Here is a 25,954-nt window from a genome sequence, read left to right on the forward strand (position 1 = left end):
CCCCTCCAAAACTAGACCAGAGCGAGATGGGGCGCTTTGCAAATGGCAACGCGAACTCGTCGGCAAAGGGACGCCGCCCAGTTGTGCACGGGACGGTGCGATAGGCTATATATAAGAATGCCGCCACCGTGCTGATGTCCCATCATTTCGCACTCGGAAACGGTGGCATTCGGAAGTGGTTTTTGCTGGTGCTGCTGGTTTGGGTACGAACAACCCGAAAAACAGGTTCGCGACGACGACGAGCTGTTTTAAAGGCGGCGTGCAGCCTACTTGGGGTCCGTGTCCGTGTGTTTGGTGTAGTTTTTTTTTTAATATAAATTAACGGAAAATTCAAACGATCGAAGTGAGACGAAGCGACCGTATCAAAACCATAGCAAGCGGTGTGATTCAGACAGCCCGGAAGTCAGTAAAAGAGACGAACGGTGCGCCATTCAAAGCGGTGCTGCCGTACGTATACGTGCAGGAAAGGTGCGGTCGAAACCGGTTGCTAACTGATCGTACGGTCGCGTGCCGGTAAATACTGCTGGCGAAAGCAATCCAGTGCAGCGGTGGACGGCACAAGATGAACAAGTGTACGGTGGGAAGACTGTTGATCTGCCTGCTGGTTGCGTTCATTGCGGGAGCGCACGGTGCCAGCAACTATCTGTACGAGTCTGACGAGCGGTACCCGGTACCGTCCAACCTGCTCGAAGGTAAGTGATCCTCAACGCGCGTACGTGTTTCGTTGCCTCGTGAACGGTTTGCAGAACGGGACGCGACCGTACACGGAGCTCATTTATCTTGAAGAACTTCCCGTCCGACAGTGCACGGTTCCCCATTCCCTTACATTTTGGCCGTACCATATGGTGGCCTTTTTATGTGCAAAGTGGTGCGGTAAAATGAAAACCAACGAGAACGCGCTTTTGGGGGACCCGTCGGGGATCAAAAAAAAAAAAAACCTCCCCGGGAAAAAACGCCTGTTGCACACCTCTTTTGGCAGGTGCCCGACGATATTCCCCTATAAAGTCTTTGCCTTTCCATGGTGGTGGTGATGGTGGTGGTGTTTGTGTGTCACATTTTAGGAGCAAACTGTTGAATGCCTTCCAGGCATAGCGTGGTGGCAGAAGTAGCGTGTTCGCACACTCAACCAAAAAAGAAAAAAGAAAGAGCGGTCCTACAGGCAGGAAATTCTAATAAATGGGAGTGGTCGGGGTTGGAACGTTCGTGGGGTGGAGTGGGGTTGTGTGGAATGGTGGGCAACAATTTCCGGCCTGCTTTTCGCTTTTCGTGAAGGGGGCGAGTTTTTTTTGTTGCGTTGTGTCAGATGTTTCAGATTGGTTTTGTTAGCTTGCCATGAACGATAATTTGTTTCGGGGAGTTCTTTACACGGGAAATTTGCGTCAAAAGTGTATTTCACGTGCTCATCGGAATATTGAAGATCCTTCTCTAGTACAGATACTCATCCATCCGCACTAAATTGTGGTTTAAAACTCACCAAGCGTCGAGTAATTACGCCTTCACGCCGCTTCACGATATGGCAGTACACAACCATCAACGATAAGCTGCATGATACCACTAAACAAGCTAAATGATTTTCAACACTTCCCTCTCCACTGCTCGTTATCGGTCGACAACATGCAGCCAGACAGGCGCAAATGCTTTGCGTGCATCGTTCACGCTCGATGAAATCTGATGGAGGCGCCTGGTCACCGACGGCCGCAATGGAGGCGCCTGGTCCGTTGTAAAATCTCAGCGTACCGTGTGTGTGCGGCGCACCACGCGCTGCATGCGATGGAATTTTATGAATGGCATTAATGTTGTGGAAGGTACATCACATGCTGCCTGTTGGCGCTGGAATGCTGCGGCTGTACTATATCTATACAGTTTGCCTAACGATGAGAGTATGAATTGGTAAATGGTGTAGCGCCATCCCTTGAAGGGCGCGGGGGTTGGAGGCGCAGTACACCGAGCAGTGCAGTGGTACATTTCGCGCAAATATTTATCCTTTTCACCGAAGGAACACGTGTGTCTGTGTCGCTCAAACTAAGCGGAACGTCTCCAAGGCAAGCACCACGGTTAAGCTGCATGTACACGAACAGCGTTTGCATGAGTTAAAGTGTTAAAGTGGTTTCGGTTGGATGGCGCGTGTATGCGGAGCGTGCCCGAATTTAAGCACCCAAAACGCAAACGTGTTTTGCGTGTTAAGGTTGAAGGGAAATGGTTTGGTACTCGCCAAGAAAAAAACACATTTCTACAAATTGGGAATATTGAAACTGATGCCATCAGAAGCAACGTTTTGTATTGAGTTAAAGTTCCGTGTGCAATTTGCATATTGTATATCGATCGTTTCTATCAGCTTTTATAGGACTTTTTTCAAATATAACAAGTATGTGGTATACCAGTGGGCGGATAAGTAGACGAGAAAAGGAAGAATCTCGTATTGAAATTTAAATCCATTCAATAACACAATCCATTGCGGTAGAATGTTGCAAGTAGAGCTTATTCCACCTCATTTACTTCTCTTTTCATTTGTTCTTTAACTTGCTTTAAAAACAAATTTGGTGGCTGCTGGTCACCACAATTCAGCGCGTATGCAGCAGTACCAGAAGCTTCACTCAGTGGTTCTATTCTGAAACAGTTGCACAAAAGTTTGTGAACAATTGTGGTTTGTGGAAAGTTTGAATGAAATATTCGTGCTCGGGGGTGTCAGGGAAGGCAAGCTACTCGAAAGCTTCCGGTTCCGTTCGTTCCAACAAATGGTCTCCCTACATCCGCCACCCTTTCTCAACCATTCGTTTATCGATTATATTAACTGTGAAACAAACCCAGACCAGACCCAGGCAGACGAAAAAAAAAAGTATCTAAAACATTGATGTAAAATTTATTGTCGATGGGGTGTGACTGGAGATGGGAAAAGTTTGTGCCCCAGTTCCTCGGTTTGCAACCAGCTCAAGAAGATGTGTCTTCACCCGAAGGAGCCTTAATGGAAGTAATGGAAAGTGATGGTGACACAAAAGAAACAAAAAAAAAACCCCTCGTGACAGTCAAACAAGACAGATAGCAAGACAGTCGCAGAGCCGTGCTCCGTGCGAAGACAATCGGATAATGTCTCAAGTCAATGTTTGACTTGTCAGCAGAACGGGCATGCGGGTGAAAGTTATAATGCGAACAAATTACACGAATTCGGAAAAGCTTGTTTGTACAGCCACGGGGAAGGGGTGCGCTAGAAGGTGCCGGCTGCCGCAAACTGTCGACGTCCTTCCGTTGGCGCCAAATATCCTGAAGCATTGTAAATTTGTTGAATCCGTAGTAAAACGGTGAGCGATGAATGGATGGGCGGTTGTGCATGGTTTGCAGCAATTGATACCGGGTGGATGTGGGACCGTACGTAGCCTGATTTGCTGTAGCGAATTTCTCATTATTTTCGCTTTTCACCCAGCATTCCAGCTGTTTGTAATGTCAAATGACAAATAATTCACGCATGCCCTCACTTTGTGCGGCTACGATCAGCTTTGTACGGCAGCAATCCTTAAAGCAACACTGTTTCACCCTCAAAAATGATGATCTCAAATAAGATTGCGATTAATCATTGGGTAGTCCGATCTCTTCTCGCGGACACGACGGAATTGTAATGCGATCTGCTGCTGACTCATCTTATTAGCAAATTGTGCACTCCAACTGTCTCTCCATACCCGTGATCATTCATTTTTAATTGAGTTTTTTTTGGTTTTGCGAACATAGACTCTCAACGCCGTAGACAGGTATCCTTACCACAGCCACCATCGTGTTAATTAATGTTTGACAGAAGTGTTCGGATTGGACTCTGTTTTACCAGTAGTGTGGGACAGCGTATAAGGTAGCGTTCAACCTTCGTCAAAAAACTTTTTCAACAAAAAGAAGGAAAAAAAAAACATTCCAAAACTTCCCGTACACAGCAGACAAAGCAGTGAAGGCAAGCGGAGCACAAGCGTTCATACGTCAAAGCAAATGTCAATGTGAAGAATTTGTGTTCCTCTCTGCTGGAACCGGGATTCGTCTGGTACTGAACGGTGCCGCAGCGTAAAATAATGCGCCCGCACGTCGTGCTGCGCTCGTTTACCCACAAAATTCCTCGTGAAACAATTTCATCACCTTTAAACTGATTCGCATTCGGGGCAACAGTGAAGCGAACTTCATCATCGAACGGACGGACCACAAAAATGCCAATGACATGCCCTATTAAAAGGATGAAGTTTCGCTGGATTGTGGTGGCTGTCGTCTCGTGTGATTGTGCGAAGGAGAATGAAAACACACACAAAAAAAAATAAATGGGAGAACAATTTTATGCAATCCGTTCCGTTGTAAAGTGGGGCTTCATTTCTTGGGCGGCGGAGGGTTGGGTTTTATGGTGGACGAAGTGGTTTATAACCAGGTTTGATATAGTGGCGTTTTCCCATTTTCCACAACACAAAGGATTTGCGTTACGTATGGTCACATGGCACGTGGCGGAGCAAAAGTTAAGTAACGGTTTAGATTAAAGCAAACAATTGTTAACTTATTCCAAGAAATTCCTTCACAATTACTTCAATTGCAAATATGTTTAGTTCGTCTTCAACCATTCCAATACATTAATCAAATCCTTCTCACTGTGTGGGGTTTATTATAATGGGCACACACATTCGAGTAATGTTACATTAACATTTTAAAGCAGTTCACAGAACCGTCTTCGAAATTGGCATGTGTACGATGGTAACGAATCACGAACATAACACATTCATTGAAATGTTTTCCCGTGTTTTTTTTTTGCTTGCTTGCCATCATTTGTAAGTGTGTTGCCAAGCCATCATTTACTTGCCCGAAAGGATGTTCCAGACACACGGCCACACAACGATGCCTGGGTGGAAATTTCAAACGACATTGAATGATTACACCATTTTTCATATCTTTGCCACTTTCGCACGATTACCCATCGGGGAAAAGCCCTTGTAAGCCCCGTTGACCTCCACCCATGCCTTCACCTTCCCCGAACCGGGGCTTGACGTTTTTAAGAACATTTCCCATTTGTGTAGCGCTAGAACAAAATGGCAACAAACGCACACACACACACAAATACGTACATTTATTGCTTGCTCGGCAAACGGCCGGGGGGGTGGCACGAAAATGCTTCGGACAGCAATTGAACGATTATGAATTATCGTTCTTCGTTGTTTCGTGTGTGCCTTTCCGGGAGAAGAACGGGAGATCCTTTCACCGGAACGGATAAATGGGGGCGCCCACTCAGCAGTTTGGCCCATTGTTTCGTTGAACGGAGTTTTCCACGCGCCAATGATTCGTCATACTGAAAACCCGGGACGAATTAAAACCGCCGCAAAGGAAGCAAATGGCAACAATCGCACAAGCAAACGCTGCCCGAGCCCGGAAAGAAGACATTCATTTGTCAGACGTACACGGTACACGGGCCCGGTTTGTTGCCGTCCTTCCTGCCTGTTGGAATCATTTTTATCTCCACCATCCACCATGGAGTGTGGGCACACTTTGGGCGGCACACACACGTTTTTGGTGGTGCGGAACGCTTCGTCATCGTTTCATTTCATGACAGACGCATGAGTCAGTAGATGACTTCCTAAAATGAGCTTTTGGGACGAAGAAATTGGACAGCTCAACTGTGTATCCGATGTTTTCCTACAGCGCTGTGGCGATTGGAAAGTGAAAAGAAAAGCAATTTTCTTCAAGTGTCCAATATCGAAATGCAAGTTATCCGCTCAATGATCGGCCAGTATATCTTATTTTTTCTTCCGTTACGATAATATTGTTGATAATATTGTGCATTAAAGAAGTCCTTACCGAGGCATAACCACATCGTTGTCGCTTGAGCAGGTGCTGTTGCGATTAAGCTAGGCGAAAGCGTCCTTCTCGCAAGTCTCCGACCCGAAGCGACTTCGTCGAAGCCGATTGAATATCTCTCTTCGATATCTCTCCGTGCCTTTATCCGCCTACGGACACGGAACAACGCGCGGTCGACGGTTTCGGGGTTGACACTAAGTTGACGTAAATCTGCCTGAAGCAACTGATGGACAGCACGGAGTGATCGATTGAACTTCCTGGTGCTTTGATGAACCAATTTCTGCATCCGTGTGCTGGGCGCGCGTAAACCAAAAACCCATTTTCGAGCGGCAAATGATTGACGGTTCATTTAAGGGAATGGCGAAGGCGGTCGCTTGTTCGACGGTTCGTGGAAACAGGAGGATAAATTATGCGCCAGCGAGTGGGGGAATTCGGTGGATGATTAAAACATAATGATGGCGTTGTGGTAGGGGTTATACAAGATGCTAAATTTGTTGCTAAAGCGATCAAATTAAATGTGCCGGAAGTTTGGGGCAATGTCTGATGAGGAGCAAGTAGCAACAAAAATACAAAGGTAGAGTTTACTTACTTTGCTAAATTTATTAACATATTTTAATTTGTTACCTTGTACTTTAATGAACACCGTAATAACACCTTAATAACGCTAGATAATTGGAAATACAACCAACTAACGTAGAAGATCTGCCAAACCAAGTGATTGGTACTATCTGCAAGGGATATTAATAGCCATATATCCATCACTGGTCATGAGGTCATAGAATCTCTCAGATTCAGTATCTTGGAGTTATACTGGATGCTGGGCTAAGCTTGCTACCTCATGATGAAGTCCCACCTCACACCCCTACAATCCTCGGTAAACTACAACTGTTTTGCTAGAAAAGTGGTTTTATCGGAGTGTCTCAATCTCAAAGCCAACAACTCTCACATTCCACAGTGTCTCTTTAGTTCACTACTTCAAAAACGTAGTTCGTGTACAGTATTATCTAGCTTCCTGGAGGCTACTGGCTATACCTTCAGGTATATCTAGTGGATACCGGATCACCACTTCCAATCACGCCTCTGGTCGAGATCTGACCAGTTTCCCTGTTTTCCAATAATTCCAAATCAGTGTTCTGAGTTGCAGTATCATCAATCCTCTAGTGCCCTGGAGGACTAGTTGTACCTACAAGTATATCTAATAGATACTGGATCACTACTTCCCATCACGCCACTGCTAAAGATCTGATCAGTTTCCCTAAGTTTCAATCACTGACATCAATTTACTGAGTTGCAGTCTAAGAGAACGCAATGTATTTGTATCATGTAGACGAAGTCTTCGCCAAAGTGACCAAAAACTTCTGAGTGATAAGTAGAATACCAAACTATACTATCGTTAACGCTAGAAGTTGCCTGTTCTTGTACGGATTTAGACATTATGAGTACCTTGATCTCGAATATTGAGACCCAGCGAACTTGACCAGTGGAATTGACCGGAACTAATATCAATTATCGATGCTAAGGATACCAAAAAGGCTTTAGAGAATTAGTGATACTAACGATCTGGGAGTTCTTGGGAATCATTTAGATATCATTACTTTTTTAAATAAACGAATGTTAACTAATGTCTGAAAGGCTCTCAAACCAATGATCCCAAACCAGGTATGTGGTAAGATTCAGTGAGCTAGATAATCCAAACTAACGAGCGCTTATGAAAGTTGAGGATTATATGGTTGAAAACCTAGAATATAACGCTCTCTAGAAGGTTCAAAATTCACTCGATTTAGATGGCAAGCTTAAAAAATGTAAATAAAAAAAGTAATGAAATGAACGATTTTCCATTGAACTCAGATCACACCGAAGTGCACGTGGCACTCGTCAGCACATTGGCCAGAGACCATGAAATAATTGGCATCACCACCGTTTTGCTTTTGATACGGATTCCTTTTCATACCGCACTGGTACGATCTCACCTAAAGTTCACGTTGTTGTTTGTGCTGTCGGTGGGCTTCATTGGTGTGGCCTCATCTCCTGCTGGCAAATGTGTTCACCCCACTGCGATAAAACGAGGTGACTATTTTAACACTTCCATTGTGCGTCCATTGAGCGTTGGTTTCGGTTGTCTCTAGAAAACAATTAGCTCACGTTTAAGGATCGTTAGGGAAAGCATTACCCGAGTACCGGGAAAAGGTAGATGCTGTCAATAATGGTCGCATAACGGGTGCTGAAGTACGCAAAGTGCACCATTTGAAGCTACACCGTCAAACCGGCTCTTCGGTTTTTGGGGGGAAAAAAGGAAGTAAAGCGTTTCAGGGGTGAGGAATCGATTTTTCAACAAAATAATAAAAAGTAACGCAAACAATCACCCATTAGTATTCCATCCACCGCTGAAGGTTTTCTTCCAATAAATCAATTTTCTTACGCTAGCGAGACAAAATTTGCTCTTCTCTTTTGCGTTCGACCGTATGGAGCGCAGAGCTCCAAGATGTGTTGGCCTGACAAAGCGGACAGTCGCAGGGGGGAAGAACAATAAAAATCGAACAGCAGGACACTGGGCGTATAATGTGCAAATGAATATCCGCTTCCCAATTGTTGTCGTGTCTTCGTTTTGAGAAGCGAAAAAACGTTTGCTGCAAACTAAAACCACACTTAGCGCAAACGGCACCGTTGCGGAACAGGGACGGTGAATTTGAAAAATGACCATCCCGAACGAACGGCACCCTGGGTTTCACCAGACGAGATGCTCGGTTTGGCATAATGATGAATTTATTGGTCAGCAGCACCGTCAGTGCGTGGGGAGTGAAGGAAACCAAACAAAAACACCGTGTGCCTTCCGTTGCCCGGGCAACCGGGGATCAACCAAAGATGTAAAATCGAAAAATAGATTAACTTTTAAGCTTTTTGGCCGTGGGTGGGCTAGAGATGAATCGGTCCAACCAACGGTGTGCTTGGATGTATTTTTTTTTTCTTCTGATCATTATACAGCATAGATTGAGCAGTTCGGGACCGCCATCGTATGAAATCGGCTTACGAAGAAGTTTAGCTGAAGTGTTCGAGAAGGATGCTTTTACTGAGCAGACCTTTTCAAGCAGGTTGTTGCTACTTTTATCTGTTTAAGCTTACGAGTAATCTTATTTCGATTCATTACTGTCAAGTTTGTTTTCAGTTAAAATGTTGTTAACGTTTTTTTGCCAACGAATTTCATTCATTTCGATCACTGTTTATCTATATTTCCATGGAATTCCATGGTTAGTTAGGATCTCTTTTTTGACACCGTGTCTTCGTTAAAATTATGTTTGTTCGTCGCAAGAGTTTCAGAGTTTGCTAGCTATTTATTTCTATATTTAACTTCGTTTGCCGCTCTGCTACGCACATTGGCCAGCCCGCCGCATGTTCATATCAATATATATCTATTTTCATATGTACTCAACCATCGAAATGGATATTTCATGTTGTGCATTGAAGCACATCGTTACCTGTCAGTCGTCTACTTCTCGGTTCTGTCTGCGCTGAAATGCTGCTAAACTTTATGACCGGGGGAAAGCGCTGTAAGCGTCCTTTTCTCCTAATTGTACGCAGTGTTAGGTGTAAGGAAATCGTATCATTTACTGGTTTCTGCAAATTCCACCATAGCAAATTGGATGCCACAAAGGTTGCATGCCGGTTCATTATTACCCATTCGCTACGGCGCACTTCAAACAGGTGCCAACGACTAACGACAGACTAATGGCTTTAGCATCATCGGCACCTGCACACGAAGAGTCATTTATCAGGGTTAACCCCCGGTATCTTGTAGGCGTTGGGAGTTGCAAGATGCGTACCGTGATTAACGTGGCACGAGAATCGCACGAGCGCGTTAGATGTAAAAATTAGCAAAATTGCATATTTCTGCAAAGGGAGAGTTTATCCCATGAATGGTCGTTCCGCCAACTACGGCGGGCATGGCGTGAATAGTTTAGCACTTCCCCAGTCCGTTGGGCACACGGCACGCAACGATGATGATGATGGGGAGCAGTAGGATCCGGATACATAAAAAAACACACTAGAACCCAACCCCGGTAGCCCGACAAACTAGCGAAACGTACCAGCAACACTTCTGAAGAAGCCACTTATCTGGGACACCGATAACTAGGTGTACCGGTGCTGCCGCACCGGGGGCCAGTCCTTTTCGCTACGACTTTCTTGGGCACATTTCTCTAGGCGAAAGTTGGGCACCGTACACTCCCGGGGATGATAAAGGCAGATAAACCATTTTGCAACTTCCGGTGTGCATTGTTGCGTGCGTTGTTACCATGCGCTGGTGTCTCCGTTGTGCGACCGAACCGCTGCTGATACTGCAAGGCGCCAAAGAGTGCACGACTTTGGTGATTAAATTTATCATTTGTCCGTGTGCGCTCTGGGAGCTTTCCCGAGGCCGGGATGCTATTGTTGCAGTAAAAAAGTAATTTTTATGGAGTGTATTATACTAAAAGCAAATAAAATAACCAGTACCATTGTTGCAAATTGTTCGAGAGGTTTTGAGCGATATGAAACAATAGAAATAGTTTATAGCAAACTTGCCTTATGAGCTACTGCATGATTACGCCGTAAAGTATGCAAACTGCGTAACAAAACTAATTTGTACAGCTTTTTCTAATGTAAAGAATGACACACAGTCTTTCAGTAGTTTATTGTAGTGCCTAGTAAACTAGTAAATTGAATAGTTGCTATTAAAGTTCGAAGGAATTCGAAATATTAAAAACATGATAAATAATAATAAAAACATGATTCAAATTTACTCAACTGATTAGTCAAACTCCAAGGATTTTCTAATCTTCAAGGTTATAGATTTTTTTTAGGTTCTAAATGATCTTGATGTATTTTTAACATATATGAACCACACAGTATTCTTTCTTCAGTTTATCTTTCTTATCTTTCTTCATAACATAACTTAAGGAATAAAAGGAAACAAGTGAAAGTCATTAATATTTCTTAAGAATTCATGAACCTGCACAATTGAGATCCAGAATAACGCTTTCAGTTCATTTTATTTATTTATAGTTTATTTATCTATATCCCTTCGCTCGTTTAAAGCCTACCAGTACAAAGCTAAATTTTCCATTAAACCGTAAATTAAAGTGCCCTGAAGATGGTACGAACGCAGCCAGTCATGCACCGACCACTCGGGCATCACACGGTCTTCACGCTCTATCGTCCTTGCCCGCAGGCTCATCCCTACCGTACCGGATAAGCAGAAAGATAAATAACACTTGACGACCGCTGCTTTCGTAACTTCTCACACGCCACGGATCGGCCCCAGCAGGGGCACGACCAGTTCGTGTGTAACGTTGTGCGAGTGCTAATTTCTAGCCGACTTTCGCTCCTGTTAAAGTAGGTCTCGTTTGTTTTTTTTTTGCGAAAGCGATGCAATCCAGTGCGATCCAACTTTACACCACCGGCCAGCTGACTTCAGTGCATGTATAAAACGGTGGTAAATTAGCTCGTGCCGGTGCCGTAAATTGAGCGTAAATATGAGCTAAAAGTGCATAAATAAAGCGGATTGATTGAAACCCAGCTGGTTTCCGGATATTGTAAAAGCGAAATATCGCTCATCATTTGTCGTTTCGATGAATTGTTTACCTGAGTGGGAGTATGAGCCTTTCCCCAGCACCAGTTGCACGCTGTTAACATTTTCCATTCTGTGGCGCTTCCGGTGCAAGGGAGGGCCCATACGCCATTACATTTTCCCAGCACAACTATGTCAACTTTCAGCGTTTACAACAGTACAGCAAAGAGAGAAAGCGAGAGAGCAAATAGGGCGCAGCATTGTTTTGCAAACATAAATAAAAAATGGGAATGAAACCTATTCCTTTCACGATTGCTTGGTCGAATTGACTTACCTGAAGGGAAATGGAGAAAAATAGCTGTGTGTCAGTCAGGTTTATGGTCAGCCATGTTTTCCTGGTGTTCTGCGCGCATGGAACAAGCGTACGTAGTACACCAATGCTGGTGGTTTTGTTTCGAAACTTTTGACCTCGCTGCTGTCGGGTGTCCGAATGGACAACTTTTTGTGGATTTACCTGTGTGTGAAACAAAAAAAAAACATAATTTAAACTTTGCTGGCTTCGTCCTGTTTCCGGTGCGCTTGGACGGTATTAGCGCTAGGGAACTTTCCCCTTTGCTTTGTTGGCGTTTCTGTCGTTAGGCCAGGTTAGCTTATTTCACGATAATTGTGAAGGTAATTGTAGGATTGCAAATAAGAGAATCTATAACTGAACCCTTGGATCAGTGCCGAACGCGTTCGGTTTTGGGAGTGGTGTTACGGTCCAAACAGACACTATGAATAATTTATAACCTTTGATGCAAATAGCGTTGAGCGGTACTGTCGCCTGTAAATAGTTCCGGGAAAGCCGTAAATTGACCTTTCGAATGGACGCCTGGTGGCATGTCTGGATGGCAGAGATTACGCTCAATTTTGCGCTTTTGCGGGTTTAACCCGGTGGAATCGGCAAAGAGATACACCGTGCCGTTGAGATGAGTGGCTATTTTAATGGAGTTTATTTTTAGTGACGGTTGTCTGCACCGAACCGTGTCCTGTTTGGATGCAGCTTAGAAGGAAAATGGACTCTGTAACGTTATTCTCGTCTATTTTGAGGGGACATTAAAGGAATGTTTTAATTTGGGCTTATAAATAGAAAATGTTGGTGTTGAAAGGATAATTATTCGAGTTTAGTAAAACGCAAATGGTCAAATGGTTTGAAGCAGAAATGCAGGGATTGGATCGCAACAATACATCTTTTTCAAACACAACTAGCTTTGTAAAGGATGTGTATGTTGAAGAAAATGACAAAAGTTTTTTAAAACTTGAAGAAATTCGCTACAAAACCCTTAAAAAAAGGAAATTAACACACCATGAAAATGAATAAATGTATAAATGATCATGAAATAAACAAATAAGAGAATATAAAATTAATAAATATCTACATAAAATCAATTATAAAACTAAAGAATTGAATAAATAAACAACGAAATGAGTAAATATTAAATGAATTATTTAAACACAAACAATAAATGAAAATCAAACCTCAATAAATAACACACAAAACAGATGAATAAACAAATGCAACAACAAATAAATGAATCAATGAAAAGTTCAATGAACAAATGAACAAATACAGCGTAATTAAGAATAATTTCTGCAGAACGTTTTAAGATCTAAACTCAACCATATGGTGACCTAATATCATGACTGGAAATGCTGAACTAATTCCATTACATCCCTATCCCAGCTGTTTATCTCAATAACGAACGAACAACACAGCCCTTGCCCGGAACCGCATCCCACCGCATTGCACATTGCACCGCGCCAGGTTACTGCAGAGAAATATTTATGGTACCTCCGAGTCCTGGCCCCGTTAAAAAACACTACCTCACACCACTGCCTTCGTTTGCCGAGCTGCCAACGGCCAAAGCTTCGCCGGAGCAGAGAAAACCCATTGCCGTAGGGTTGTAATATATTCATCGCCTTCACGTTCGCTCACCCACCGCGTGAGAAATGGCTGCATAAATTATAATGAAACGTTACACCTCGACGCAACCCGGCCCGTCCTACCGGCTAGTTTATGATACGTAAATAAATAGTTACAAAAGAAATAGTAGTGCACGCGTTCCATTTCACGGTGGCAAGGCTTGCGCCGGAAACCTAATAACGGAAAGGGTTACAACTACACTGTAGCAAGGGTTTTGTCTTCCGGACCGCCGGGACGAACATTGTTTAATTACGTATGCAGCAAGTCGTCGTGTTGATGACGATGGTAATTCGATTAGCCTCACGAAAGCAACAGGAAAACACTTTGTACGCATGGGAGAAACAGGAAACTTGCTGCTGCATTGCTTATCCGATATCGTATCGGCGCTTACTTCAAGGGGATTTTCTTAAGCGAAGGAAAATCAAACGAAGGAAGATGAGGAGGGGAGGGGGGGGGAGAGGAGGAAAGGATTGCTTGCATCGTACAAAGATTGTCATCGATATCCCGTTTCCAGCCGGGACCGGGTGGATGAAGTTATTATAAGTTTCGATTTAAGGTACGCGGAGCAACAACTTGCCCCGGCGTGCGCTCCACACCGGTGTTGGTGCGCTTTCTGCGAAGGAGTTTGATTGAGTTACCTAAGGCCCGTGTCATCTTTGTCGCTGCCAGGTGATGGAGGTGAATGCTAGTGCGGGCTTCGACAGCGTGACTTGAAAATCGATCATTCATTTCCCCAATGGGGTAGGCAGCCGAATTGGATTGCTTTCCGGGCGCGGAGGTGTTTGCCATTATCGCCTACCGCTCGCGGTGTGGGCCACGGTGTAGACAGTTTGGACAATCGGCCCGTCGTATCGGTGGACGTTTTTATTGAATTTAGAAGCAAAAGGGAAAGTGTTGGATGTTCGGGCGAAAATTGGACACGTCGATAGACGAAGCCACTTCCGGTGAAATGTGATATCGTTTACTGTCTCCCGGCGGAGTGTTTACAAAGCGATGTTAAGTGCTTTTACGATTTGTATCTTATGTTTTTAGAAGAACGTTTCTATAATGTATTAAAAGAATGAAGTGATTTACGAGGTCCATTGGAACATTAAAAAAGATAATTAAATGCAGCAAACGTTGCTAGAATCCTTTGTTTGCTAAGGCTTTTAGAAAAATTTTTCTACACTTGATACTGAACTGCGCTGCGCCATCTGGCGGGACCCTTCGCAAGCAAATAAACATACATTGTAGCTTTCCGCAATGTTTTAATGTGTGTTTTTAACCTTGTCGATTAATTGATTCTCCACTTTGGGTTCCAATTCATTGGATTAGATCCTTCGATTTGAAGTTTGTGCATGAAAGTTATGATGATCGTAATTGAGGCCCATCATGCCCACGTCAATCCGAAAGTTCGCATATACTTTTGCGTGAGACTCACTGATGAAATCAACAACATCAGGAAGATACATTGTGTCTACATCCTAAACCCTGAGGATAAGAACATTTCCTTTTCGTTGAATGTTTATAGCGCAAGAACCTTATTGAGGAACGGGATGTTGGAACCGTCAATGTTTATCTTCTTCATGGAGGACATAAAATACGCGACCTTCACGGCTGTGATTGTCGTTTATAGTTAAATAAAACTCATCATTGATCAAGAAGCTATAGTCAGGATTTTTCTAGAGAGTTTTGCATCATTACCTCAAACCTTTGGGAAAATCCGAATGAGGTCTGGATGCGGATTGCTTCTAGTAACTTTTTCGCATAAAATTGGCCATAATTGAGTCTTAATTTCTTGATTGTTATTTCGTAATGGCTATTACAAAATATCGGATAATGTTATCAAATTTTAACTCTACTACAAAAGACGATACCTTGTTGGATGCATCCTCTATAGGCAAAGAACCCGTGAATAAACAGTTCCGGAATAAGTATTCTTCCATACAGGAAATGTTATCGCAAGAGGCACGTCTGCAATTCTATTGGCAAAACAACTGCTCGCACTTTGTTATGCAAATAGCTAGACAGCTAGAAAAAAAAAGAAATCATTACAGAGCGATCAAAATAAATCTCTCGTCCATTCTCGTCCCGCATCGTCACGCTTGGCACTCACGCACACATGTCATTCCGATGAGCTATCCAGCCAATCCTAGAATAATGGTGGTCACGAGAGGACAAAAAAGCACTCATTCACGGATCAGTGATTAGCGACAATGGATGGCGGTCGGGTCTGCCATGATGTATTGTGCAGGTGCTGGTTACGAACTTCCGGCGGGAGATTTTCCGTTGCGAAAAGCAAACGGAAATGGGTGGATAAAAAGAAAATCTCCGTAGCGCTACGATTGGTTTACAGGATGGGTGAAGAATTAAACCTTTTAAAGTGTGCTGGGAGATTGGTGCTAAACCTTTGTGTTACATCCTGGGCTTGGGGTTTGTTTGATAAAAGCGATGATTGCGATCAAGCGTTTTTTCCTCATATTTTGCTGTTTTCAGAGAGAAATTGTATATTAAAGTTCTAGAGTTTTAACTTAATCGTAAGAACCGTCTAAAAGAAAGAAAAAAGATGTTTTTTAAAATAAAAATTGCACCCAGCGTTCACGGTGAAGCCTGGGTTTCTTATGATCTAATCAACTTTATGTCCCACTGCCCAAGCTGCCCTACTGGCGCGGGATTTTTTAAGGCATCAGATTTTAAAACAGATTGGATCATGGCGACACACTGCTGCCCCATCCGGCCAACCGTCTCGCCTGCCCGCCCGCCGGAAATGGCTGCAATGTTCTCAATTAATGGTTACCATTTTGGATCTGCTTTGTATTAAGCCAGCGCATAGCCACAGGGTTTCGACCCTTCCCTTGGGTCGTTACCAGTGCAACAATAAATGGAGTTTCGAGCTAAAGAAACCACAGCCGGGCAATGGCTGTGGCAATGGATCGAAACCCAGATGGTGTTTCGGTTCTTTGTGTCAGTGTGCTGTGCACGGTATGGTCTTAGTCCCGGGTCCAGGAAGTTCGAGGAAATTGAAATTGCACACTGAATCAACACAATCTACGGAAGGAGCGTTCTATTGTAGGTAGCGTACGTTGGGTGCCTTTAGTAGAAGAAGCCCGCTTGGGTACGGGGAAAAGAAAAGTGCACCAGTAATGCCATCCACAAGACGACACCACAATTTTAAGGTGCTCCGACTCAGGTTTGTGGTGCGATGTGTTTATGGCAGTTTATGGCAAAATTAAACTATTTTGCATTAGCCGCGAGATTAAGATTAATTGAATGTTTTATGACTTACAAAATAAGATACAATCTAAACAAAGAATCTCTAAAGCGAATTGAATAAAAGTTTTCTATCGTAAAACTCCATTTAACTCCATAATTTCTATTTTTTTCCTGGAGAAATTCAATTGTTATCCCTTTTTTTATATTACCGCAAAGGTATCGCTGCCAGTTTATCAATTATATTCTAAAAACACATTCCTAGAGCCATGTTTTCTCCTACCGTTCGTTGCACTTCTGTCCCAAAAGGTGGCAAATATAGCCCCTGTGAGTTGAGGCAATGCAAGCGGATGTTAAATTAAGTTACATTAAAAATATCATTACCACACAACACCTTCCATTACGATACTTTCCCCCGCAAAAAAAAACGTGAAAAACCATAACTTGAGTGAGCAATTTTCCCATTACACGCAGTAAAGCGCACGCGACCCTTGGCGTATGATGGTTGTTGCTTCCCTCGTAACGTATGTTCGAAGTAGATTTCCACTGCGAGGCATAAAATGTGCGAATATTTTGTTTGCTTCACGCTTACGGAGCACCCTCGAACAGATGATGTAAAAATATAAAAATGGATCACCATCATCTTCATGAAGTTATTCGACGAGATTCGTAAGATCTCGAACATGACACAGATACGGGAAGACGGAATTGTAGCTTTTGCCACGATACGCTCCATTCCATCCAGCACGGATTGAGATGACGTTGGACACGAGATCGTGCAAAAGGCAGAAGAAATCGAGAAAAATCATACCGGTTCCGTGCCGGAAAGTGTTTTCCAAGAAGCTGTTCCTCGTCGTTCCATCCATCGCAGGGGAAAATTCAACACCGTCGTTAAATCAACAAGCATTATTATTATGCTGCCGTCAACGGAATGATGCTTCGGTAAGGGCTTTTCCCTTTAAAGTGCATGAAAGCCCGTACCATATGGGTATGAGTCGGACGCAGGTTTAACGTTTGCGATAGTTCCGACACTAGCTGCCACGCTACGCCGAGCTTAATTTATTTCAACCAAACTTTTGCCATTGAACGACTTAACGTGCGGTCCCAATTTTGCGGTAAGTAAGTCGAATCTATTTCCGTTGATGGTTGAATATGTGCTAATATAATAAGGATATGGGAAGGCCACCGTAATAAAGAATGGCTTGTGTGGGACGGACAACATTTACGGTGATGAGGGAAAAGGGGAAAGTTTAATGTTGTTGTATGTCTGTTTTTATTGACGTTATCTTCACGATATGTTTTTACTGTCTTTTTGATAAAAATACTTTTAGTACTTAGCTGTGCTTAGTCTTTTCACGTAGTTATTAATTGTCTAAAATTGAGCATGTATTTCATAACAATAAAATGATTGTTCCAATACAGAATCATAAAGCCAATGTAAGCGCATAATTGACACAAGAAATGTTGAATAAAAGAACTCAAAAATGAACTCAACATGATGTACATTCAACAAGAATAGAAGAAAGAGGGACCTTTCCATACATATTCTATTCCAGTAACAAAAGCGTTCGTTTTTACAAGCACCGTTTACCGTTTAAGTTCGTCCAAACTTACAATGCCTTTTTAAAACGTTACACCAGATGTACCTGCTACCTTGTCTTTCTTTTATACTTCGACTAGGATTACCACCGAGACAAGGAGAATTAGCACAGGTTTTTGTTTGACATGCTCTTCCTTCCATCCGTAGGTTTTTCATTCATAGATTTATAGACAACAGAAAAATAAGCTTTCCATGTAGCGGCAGGTCTAACATGATGCTCCTCGTTTTCCAGACAGTTCTTCGCAATTGATATAAATCTCACATTAAGATGCTAACATAAGGCCCTTCGAGAGGGCTTGATTTCCAACCCGGGGAAGTTTTTTCTGGAATTGGACCCCCGCTGGTTGACTGGCGATGAGCCTTGTTTGGTAGGCTGCTCGTGATAACACCTAGACGTATAAGAGGAGCTCTCATTACATGCCACTTATTTGGAGATGGCAAATTGATATCTCTGCTTCACGAGGTTTTTCGATAGGAGGGCATGTTGTTCGGCACGATCGTTTTTACATCGAGGAAGAAAGCACCTTGGGAAAGTGTTGTATTAAAGCAGTTCTCTTTAGCTCGCGAGCTGATACGAGTTCTAGTAGTTGTATATCTTGTGAAAATATATTTGGGCCACAACAGAGCATATCCGGGTGATTGCGAAATACAAGGAGCAAAGAGATTGATTAGCAAAATAATAAATTGAATACATAACACTGCACAGAATTCGATAATCTCGCAAGAAACTGAAAAATTCTACCAACACCATACTCCTATCGTGATCGGAGAGCTAGCACTATTGACTATAAGTATCCCATATACTTATATGCAAACTTGACATTAAAAACTTACTCAACTTACCCTTACTTACCCTTAACTTACTTTTGTCACCGGTGCTACTTAAATAGATTCTCGTGTGTTTAATGATATCAGATACTAATAGTCAATAGAGGAATATCTCTAGTGTATTCAACAGAAAATTAAGCAATTATATTTGTAGTGTAGGTTTTCACGGGTTTTCTCAAACAGCACTATGTTTAACGAAAGTTTAAACCTCGTGGTCTTCTGGATTGTTCGCAAATGATCTTTTATTTTTCATGTAACTGTTAGCCCGTTGGCTCTCAACCCGTTTACGTCATGCGATCGACGAGTTTGACGTATGCGTTTGCACTGACCGATCCAAAGCGTAATAATTTACACAACAATATTATTGATCTTACTATTCCAATATAAGAATGCAATTATTACAGGGGTTGTCGAACATTATATTGACAAGTTCAGTAAGATGTTGTTTAGTTCTGGCATATAATTGACTTGTTCGGCAGCAATCTCAATTGGTTGAGCAATCTTCGAATTATGTTGCTGGCAACACTGCTCCTAGCATAGTGGACCGCGAATAGCAACGCTGATTCGGTCAAATCTATAGCAACCGCGACGCCAACAACAATATTTTATGCTTACTCAATTGCTCTATTAAACATGTCAACGCCATTTTATGTTCAGTTCAATAACTTGCTGATCAACGAGTCAATTATATGCCCAAACAAAAAATATCTCGCTGAACTTGTCAATATAATGGTCGAAAACCCTGTAAACTTTGCGAGAATATTGTCTCAACCCATGGTTTAATTTCAACGAATAGAAAGCAATCAGCATTCGACGGCACCATCCTGCCGACCACAGTGCTATGTTCGATGATATATGGAATAAATAACACGAAACATAAAACCAAAATTCTACCCCCTTCCGGAATCGAAACTCATAACTTTACGAGCGAGTCGGACGTGTGCGTGTGCGAGTTCGTAAATAAAGGCAACATGTTTTTTCATAACCCAATGCAAAGGATGTCCTGCTAAGATGTATCAATCATGTCTTGCAATCAGTGTTAACAGCTGTGCGTTAGCTTAGCACATCTGCCCACGTTTAGTCAAACCAACCCCATTGATTCGGTTCGATTTCGATAAACTTACCATGAAACGAACAGAAAAAAACACCAATATATGGTGCTTGGGCCGTTGTAGCGGGCGATTTATCTTCTATTATTCGTCCTTTTTTTGTCTCAATTTCTATCGCAACATGGTGGTACACTGCGGTGGTTCAACTTCCCATTCAGCAACGTTCTTCCCCCGTTCGGTGCTTTGTAACCAACTTAATGCTCAATTACATCGCACTTTTCATACGGTTGCACGTAGCCCCATCTGTGCCATCGTTGTTGACTGCTTCGCTTATCGATAAGCCAATGAAAAGAGGAAGCATGTATGTGTGTGTGTGTGTGTGATGTTGTAGAAAAAATACAACCAATAAATACAATCAATCCATATGACTAACCCTAACAAAATGGTTCACTCGGTTTTGTGGCCAAAAGCTTCACACGCTCTCTACGCCTACTAGATCGAATAAAGAGTAGCCGAGCAAAAGAGACCCATCCCCCCCTACCCCATGTGAGCAGGCGAGCGTGACAGCCCACAAACGTCAACCACACTACCACGCGCACGACTTCTGATCGAAAATGGAGGGAGAATCGAGTGGGATGTGGGCACCATCCGGCGACGTGTGATTTCGCAATGGATCAATATTGGGTTGCTTCGGCATGATGGAAGGGAGGCGATGGGTTGTGATCATGTGCGCTTAAGTGGATGTTAACTTGGTCCGCTACAAATTTATGCTATCGCATCCATCCACACACCAGCACCAGTGGACTAAACGTGGGACAGGCAGGAACCTCCACCGTGGGTGACCACGGCTTGTTGGAGGGAACAAATTTCCCCCTACCCATGTGCGGGTGATGTTGTGCGATAATTTCCGGCATATGGAATTTGTTTTCCTATTTGCTTGTCGTCTTTTTGGGAGAAATTTAATGGAAAAGTTCCGAACTACCAGGGCAGCGTGTTCGCAGGAAGGATTAGATGTGATTTAACGGGTGATAATTGAAGGATCCCATTAGGGAGCGTTCAAGCCCAGCAAGGAAATGTCAAGGACAAGGGACTTAATTTGTGAAAATTGTACTCCATAATTCCGTTAGTTACCATAAAACTCAACAAAGCCAGCACGTGAAGTTCATCACGAAGAAACTTTAGTGATTAATGAAGTATTTATTTACATGCTTTTTTTTATTGCAGATGACGTCGAGGACAGTGATCGGGCGAGTCTTACGGATGACGGGCTGTTAGAAAACTACCTGGAAGGTGGAGCCTCAAAGTAAGTTTTGCATGTAAATAACGCATGGTTCAATATTTGGTTGTGGTTCAAACACGTGCCCCTGTAATGAACCATCCCAACCACATTCTAAAACATGAGATTTGCATTCCTTTCGATACCGTTTTTTGGTCCATAGAAATCCCAAACTTTAGATTAAAATAAAACACCCGAGAAAGTTAACTTGACTTGCCCTAAATCGATCAACTCTGCCAGATTTGCCCCCGCAGAAGTCCGTTGATGGTTTGGGAAAAAAGTTTTTCAATTTACCTCACCCCGATTGAGTGTGGTGCCTCGGTTTGTTTCTATTTGGTTCCGTACTTTGTCATGAATGATCGATTAGAAGCCGATATGAAAATTAAATAACTTTCAAGTGGGTTCCACCAACAATTCGGAATGTGTCGTTGTTGCTTGTTGCTGTGCCGCAAGTGCCTTTTTGACAGTAAAAAACCATATCGGTTCTTTCAATTACCAGGTCGGCAAATGTTGCTGTTTTTTTTTTTTGGGGGGGGGTTGTTGCTCACCATATGGGCAGCGGTAATAAACAATTTGCCATAAAAATGAACCAACTCCGGTAGAATATCCGACCGGAGCATTGATAGCCGTGATGTGTTTTCCCGGTGCATAACATTACAACCAATCCGGAACGTGATGAAAATTCCATTTCCTCAACAACATTACAGACAGACAACAACGTCTGTTTGTTCGAACACTAAGAATGGGTGAGAAAGTACAGTGAAAAGGATGAATGAAATGTTTTGCCGCTACGTCATAGCACCGCAAAATGTGTGGAAAAGCACCAAAGAACCTTTCGTTCAAACAAACGAAACGAAACCGAAGACAATGAACAGTGTAGATAAAAAAAAACACAATACAACGCTGCACAAGATAAGGAACAGTGGTGTGATAATATATGTTTTAGTACAAGGAATGGAGGAAACCAACAAAGAAATAAATGAAACAGCTTGACCATGAGAGCCAAACCAAGCAAACGACAATCTGGAGAAGTATCAAGGACGTTTTTTCTCACTTCCAAATTCCTTATCAAGCGTGCGTGCGTGGGTGTGTGTGTGTTATTATTATTTTTTGTCCGCGTGACAGTGAAAGCTCCAGCTGTCAAGAGATTGTTTTTTTTTTTTCGTTCGTTCCCACGTCAACCTCACCCGGAGGGCATTTTGTCAGCCCTAGGGTTGGTGGTGGTGGATGTTTTTCGCCTCCCGCTCCACATGTTACACCATCTTACGCTCGCGATTTCACAACAGCGTGTTATCGGTGTGGTAAGTTCCAAAATTCCTGGCCAAGAGGAGCGTGGACATCAGCGGAGAGTAGACAGCATGAAGCAAAAAAAAGACACGAAATTGTACATCACTGCACAAGCCAGCTCACCCAAACTGCCCACGTTTTTTGCCCATTATCGGTTGAGCTTTTAAGCTTTCCGCTTTGATGGTTTACTTAATCTGCCGCGTCTGCGGAGGACTGGCTGGCCCGTACCCGTATCCAACGCGAATGAAGTGAACAGCAAACTGCTGCGTTGTGCGTAACACATGATCAAAAGCAGCAAACACTGCTACGACACATACGACATAGTGGGAAAATTGATTGGAAGTGACACACATTTTGACACTTTCCCTCCCCCGGTGCTTATCGCTCGTCATGCTCGTAATTTTTTTATTTTTATTTTATTTTCGTTATGTGGCTACTCAAAAGGCACATCGGCTCGAGAGCTTTATTTACAATCGCACACCACAAACGACCGACAATCTGGCCCACAGTTTGACCTTGCGTTAGTGGGGTGGATTAACGATTTTCCACCCCTTGTTCCGTTGGTTGTAACTTCTTTGCATTCGGTGTGCGTTTTGCACTTTTGCACGCTCTCACCATGCCCTGGACGCTTGGGGCGCATGCTGTTGGCCTTTTAAGAAGCATGACATACTTTCAACCGCTCCGCTCGAAGGTCACACGAAAGATGAGCGGATATGATGGCGCTTTAATGTTGGAAAATCGAAGATAAGGGTCGCTTTTGCGCGAACGATACATCCTGCTTTGGCTCCTGTCACTTGCGACGCGGCCACTGATATGAGCCGTCAGTGATTGAGTGATTAATGGCCGTTTCGCTGGCAGCCATTGGGGTGGGAGTTTTGTTTCGAGGATAATTAACGGGCAGTTACTGCATGTTGTGCATCCATTTGTAGTAGCTAATTAACTGTACAGATTTACTGTCATTAGTTGTTTACAATGTATCATATTAGTATGATCATCAAAAAGTTAATGATCAAGCGCAGGACATTAAATAAAGGAACTAAGTGGGGTTTGGCTTGCTTATCCAACTAGTGTTGTACTTAAAGGTTCCTCCAAGAGGCATCATTCATTTAAAGTTTTTCACCCAACAACTCTCCACAAGATGCATAAATTCCAAAGATTCTCTCTTCTCTTCTCCAAAGATTCAGCTATCTCAAGGTTTTGCCCTAACGAAATTTTCTTAGTGGTTCTTTAGTAATGTCATGAAGAAGAATTCACGATCTTTAAAAAATGCCAAAAGCTATGCTAATTTATTGGATTGTTTTATTAATAGCTCTCTACATCATGTAGTACCGAGGTGCCCTTTCACTGTTTGGCGAAGGAAATGTCTCCAAAGTGTTGTGAATTGTACCATAGATTAAGATTCCAATAGCTATAGGCAGTAAGCAGTTCTTCGTGAATATAAAAAAAATGTCTGTAGAACTTAATATTGATCATCTCTTTATCTACATTTTTTACTTCAAAATTAGTAATTAGCTCGAGCGACTACAAAATAAATATAATTGCATTCATCATTGACCATTCAGCAAATTCTGGAGATGCATTGAATAGTACGGTGATACGTTCGGTTGAAGGATTCATTCAAATCCATGAATTTAATACATCTTATAAACCTGATTTGACGTTCCGTTGCCACATTGCGATCAATCGTCTAATGGTGTTGTGTATTTATTTTTTTTCACTAACTTTGCAGACGATCATCCCTGATCCAGGTCTACCGAAGGGGATGCATTCCGCGGGGTGGCAACTGTGACCATCGGTCTAACGACTGCTGCCACAACAGCTCCTGTCGGTGCAATCTCTGGGGCTCGAACTGTCGCTGTCAACGTATGGGTCTGTTCCAGAAATGGGGATGAGCGCTGAACGAGTTGGAACACTAAGCACTTACACCCTTTCCCGTTCACTTTCGTTTGTTTACTTATCTGATCTTGTTGTACTCCTTTTTGGAGGAACTCTTTGTTGGGTTTCATTTGCAAGTAACATGGAGTAATGGTTTAATTTGGTTGAATCTACAGTTGTTTCATCTATGATTTTTACATCTTGGCTCTTTAGTTTACTGGTTAATTCATCCAAGTTATAATAATTTACGTCTTCTACGTAAATAACGCAACCAGAACCCTGCAATCGATATACCGGCAAAGCGCAACAACTATCACGGAACACGGAACACGAAAAGCAAATCTCTGATCACGAACAACGGAACCTAAACCTTTACGATGCATTGTATGTAACGCGCAACGTTTATTGCTAAAAAAAAAAACACACACCCACACAAATTACTTCCTAGCTGCTCTGATGGTGAAATTAAGGATTTTATATAAAGAAAGCAAACAAATACATTTATATATATACAACAAAATATATACATATTATATATATATACACGTACATAAAGCATACAGTTACGCATACACATTTTACGGATTAACGCTAGTAGCTCCCCACGCGGATATGTGTGTGTGTGAGGGGGCACAGGGTGTTGGGGCGCACTCCGAAGTGGTGGTCTCCTTGGTGGCAGAGGGACCAGCACCTGCGTTTGAGTGAACTCGAATAGTGTGTTCCCTGCAGACGTTTCCCGGGGGGATTTAAAGCAACGCAAAAACACCCCGTTTGGCAACACTGCAAACGCTGCCCAACGTCCAGTACGAAGAAGTGTCCACTGGTTCAACTGGTTCAAGAACAAAAACAAAACATAAACCCATATCGCTTTGGTTCTTCGCTGTCTGTTCTCCACAACTCCGAACATTCAGAGACAGATCTGACTGATGGTGTGGTGACTGGTGACTGGCGAGATCGGGGAATGACGAAGCACTGTTACTGTATTAAACGGAGGTACGGGGTGATACATTAAACCACCGTCGAAATTACATTTCCCCTCTACCAAAGTATGATAATGATAAATGTAAAAAAAAAAACAAACAAACCAAAAAAAAAACAAATCTTAAGCTCTAAGCTTCTCGATGTGCATCAAATGCCAGAACTGTGCATTCGGTGGTAGTATAAATGACCATAATATACATCTTGCGCGAGCAATTATTTAACGTTTCTTCATGGAATTATTTTTCCTGTATGAACATTTTATTTTATCTCCTCGGAGAAGATGGATTCTAGTAATTTTAAGATTTTTTTTGTTCGTTTCTTAATTAAAAACGAACGTTGAAAAACAAACAAAGCACTGTTTTTATAAATTCCATGTGTACATCTGTTATTTTTTAAGTTGAATTATAAAATTCTCCGTGAAAAGTTCGTTTAGAAACCCATTTTAAAATGAAAACACCCAAGTACCCAAGTAGAGACATCCACCAGTGCAAAGAACTAATGCAAAAAAATCTGTCCAGAAAAAGAAAAGCAGCGAGGGAGAGAGAAAAGGAGAGAGGAAGAT

The 25,954-nt window shown here is 42.7% G+C and overlaps 1 protein-coding gene across 1 annotated transcript; it reads left to right on the forward strand.

The window, feature by feature from the left end:
- Positions 1-562: 562 nt before the first annotated feature.
- On the forward strand, positions 563-24,428 carry LOC128710767 (uncharacterized). The gene is made up of 4 exons (XM_053805619.1): positions 563-692; positions 15,541-15,546; positions 21,198-21,276; positions 24,266-24,428. The coding sequence occupies exons 1-4, from the start codon at positions 563-565 to the stop codon at positions 24,426-24,428; spliced, it is 378 nt and encodes a 125-aa protein (XP_053661594.1).
- The last annotated feature ends 1,526 nt before the right edge of the window (positions 24,429-25,954 follow it).

This window comes from Anopheles marshallii, chromosome 3 (genome assembly GCF_943734725.1).
Source record: "Anopheles marshallii chromosome 3, idAnoMarsDA_429_01, whole genome shotgun sequence".
NCBI classification, from domain to species: domain Eukaryota; kingdom Metazoa; phylum Arthropoda; class Insecta; order Diptera; family Culicidae; genus Anopheles; species Anopheles marshallii.

Coding starts and splice junctions, on each gene's coding strand:
- LOC128710767 (XM_053805619.1), top strand. CDS start 563: ATGAACAAGTGTACGGTGGGAAGACTGTTGATCTGCCTGCTGGTTGCG. Junction 21,277..24,265: donor CTGGAAGGTGGAGCCTCAAA/GTAAGTTTTGCA, acceptor CTAACTTTGCAG/ACGATCATCCCTGATCCAGG.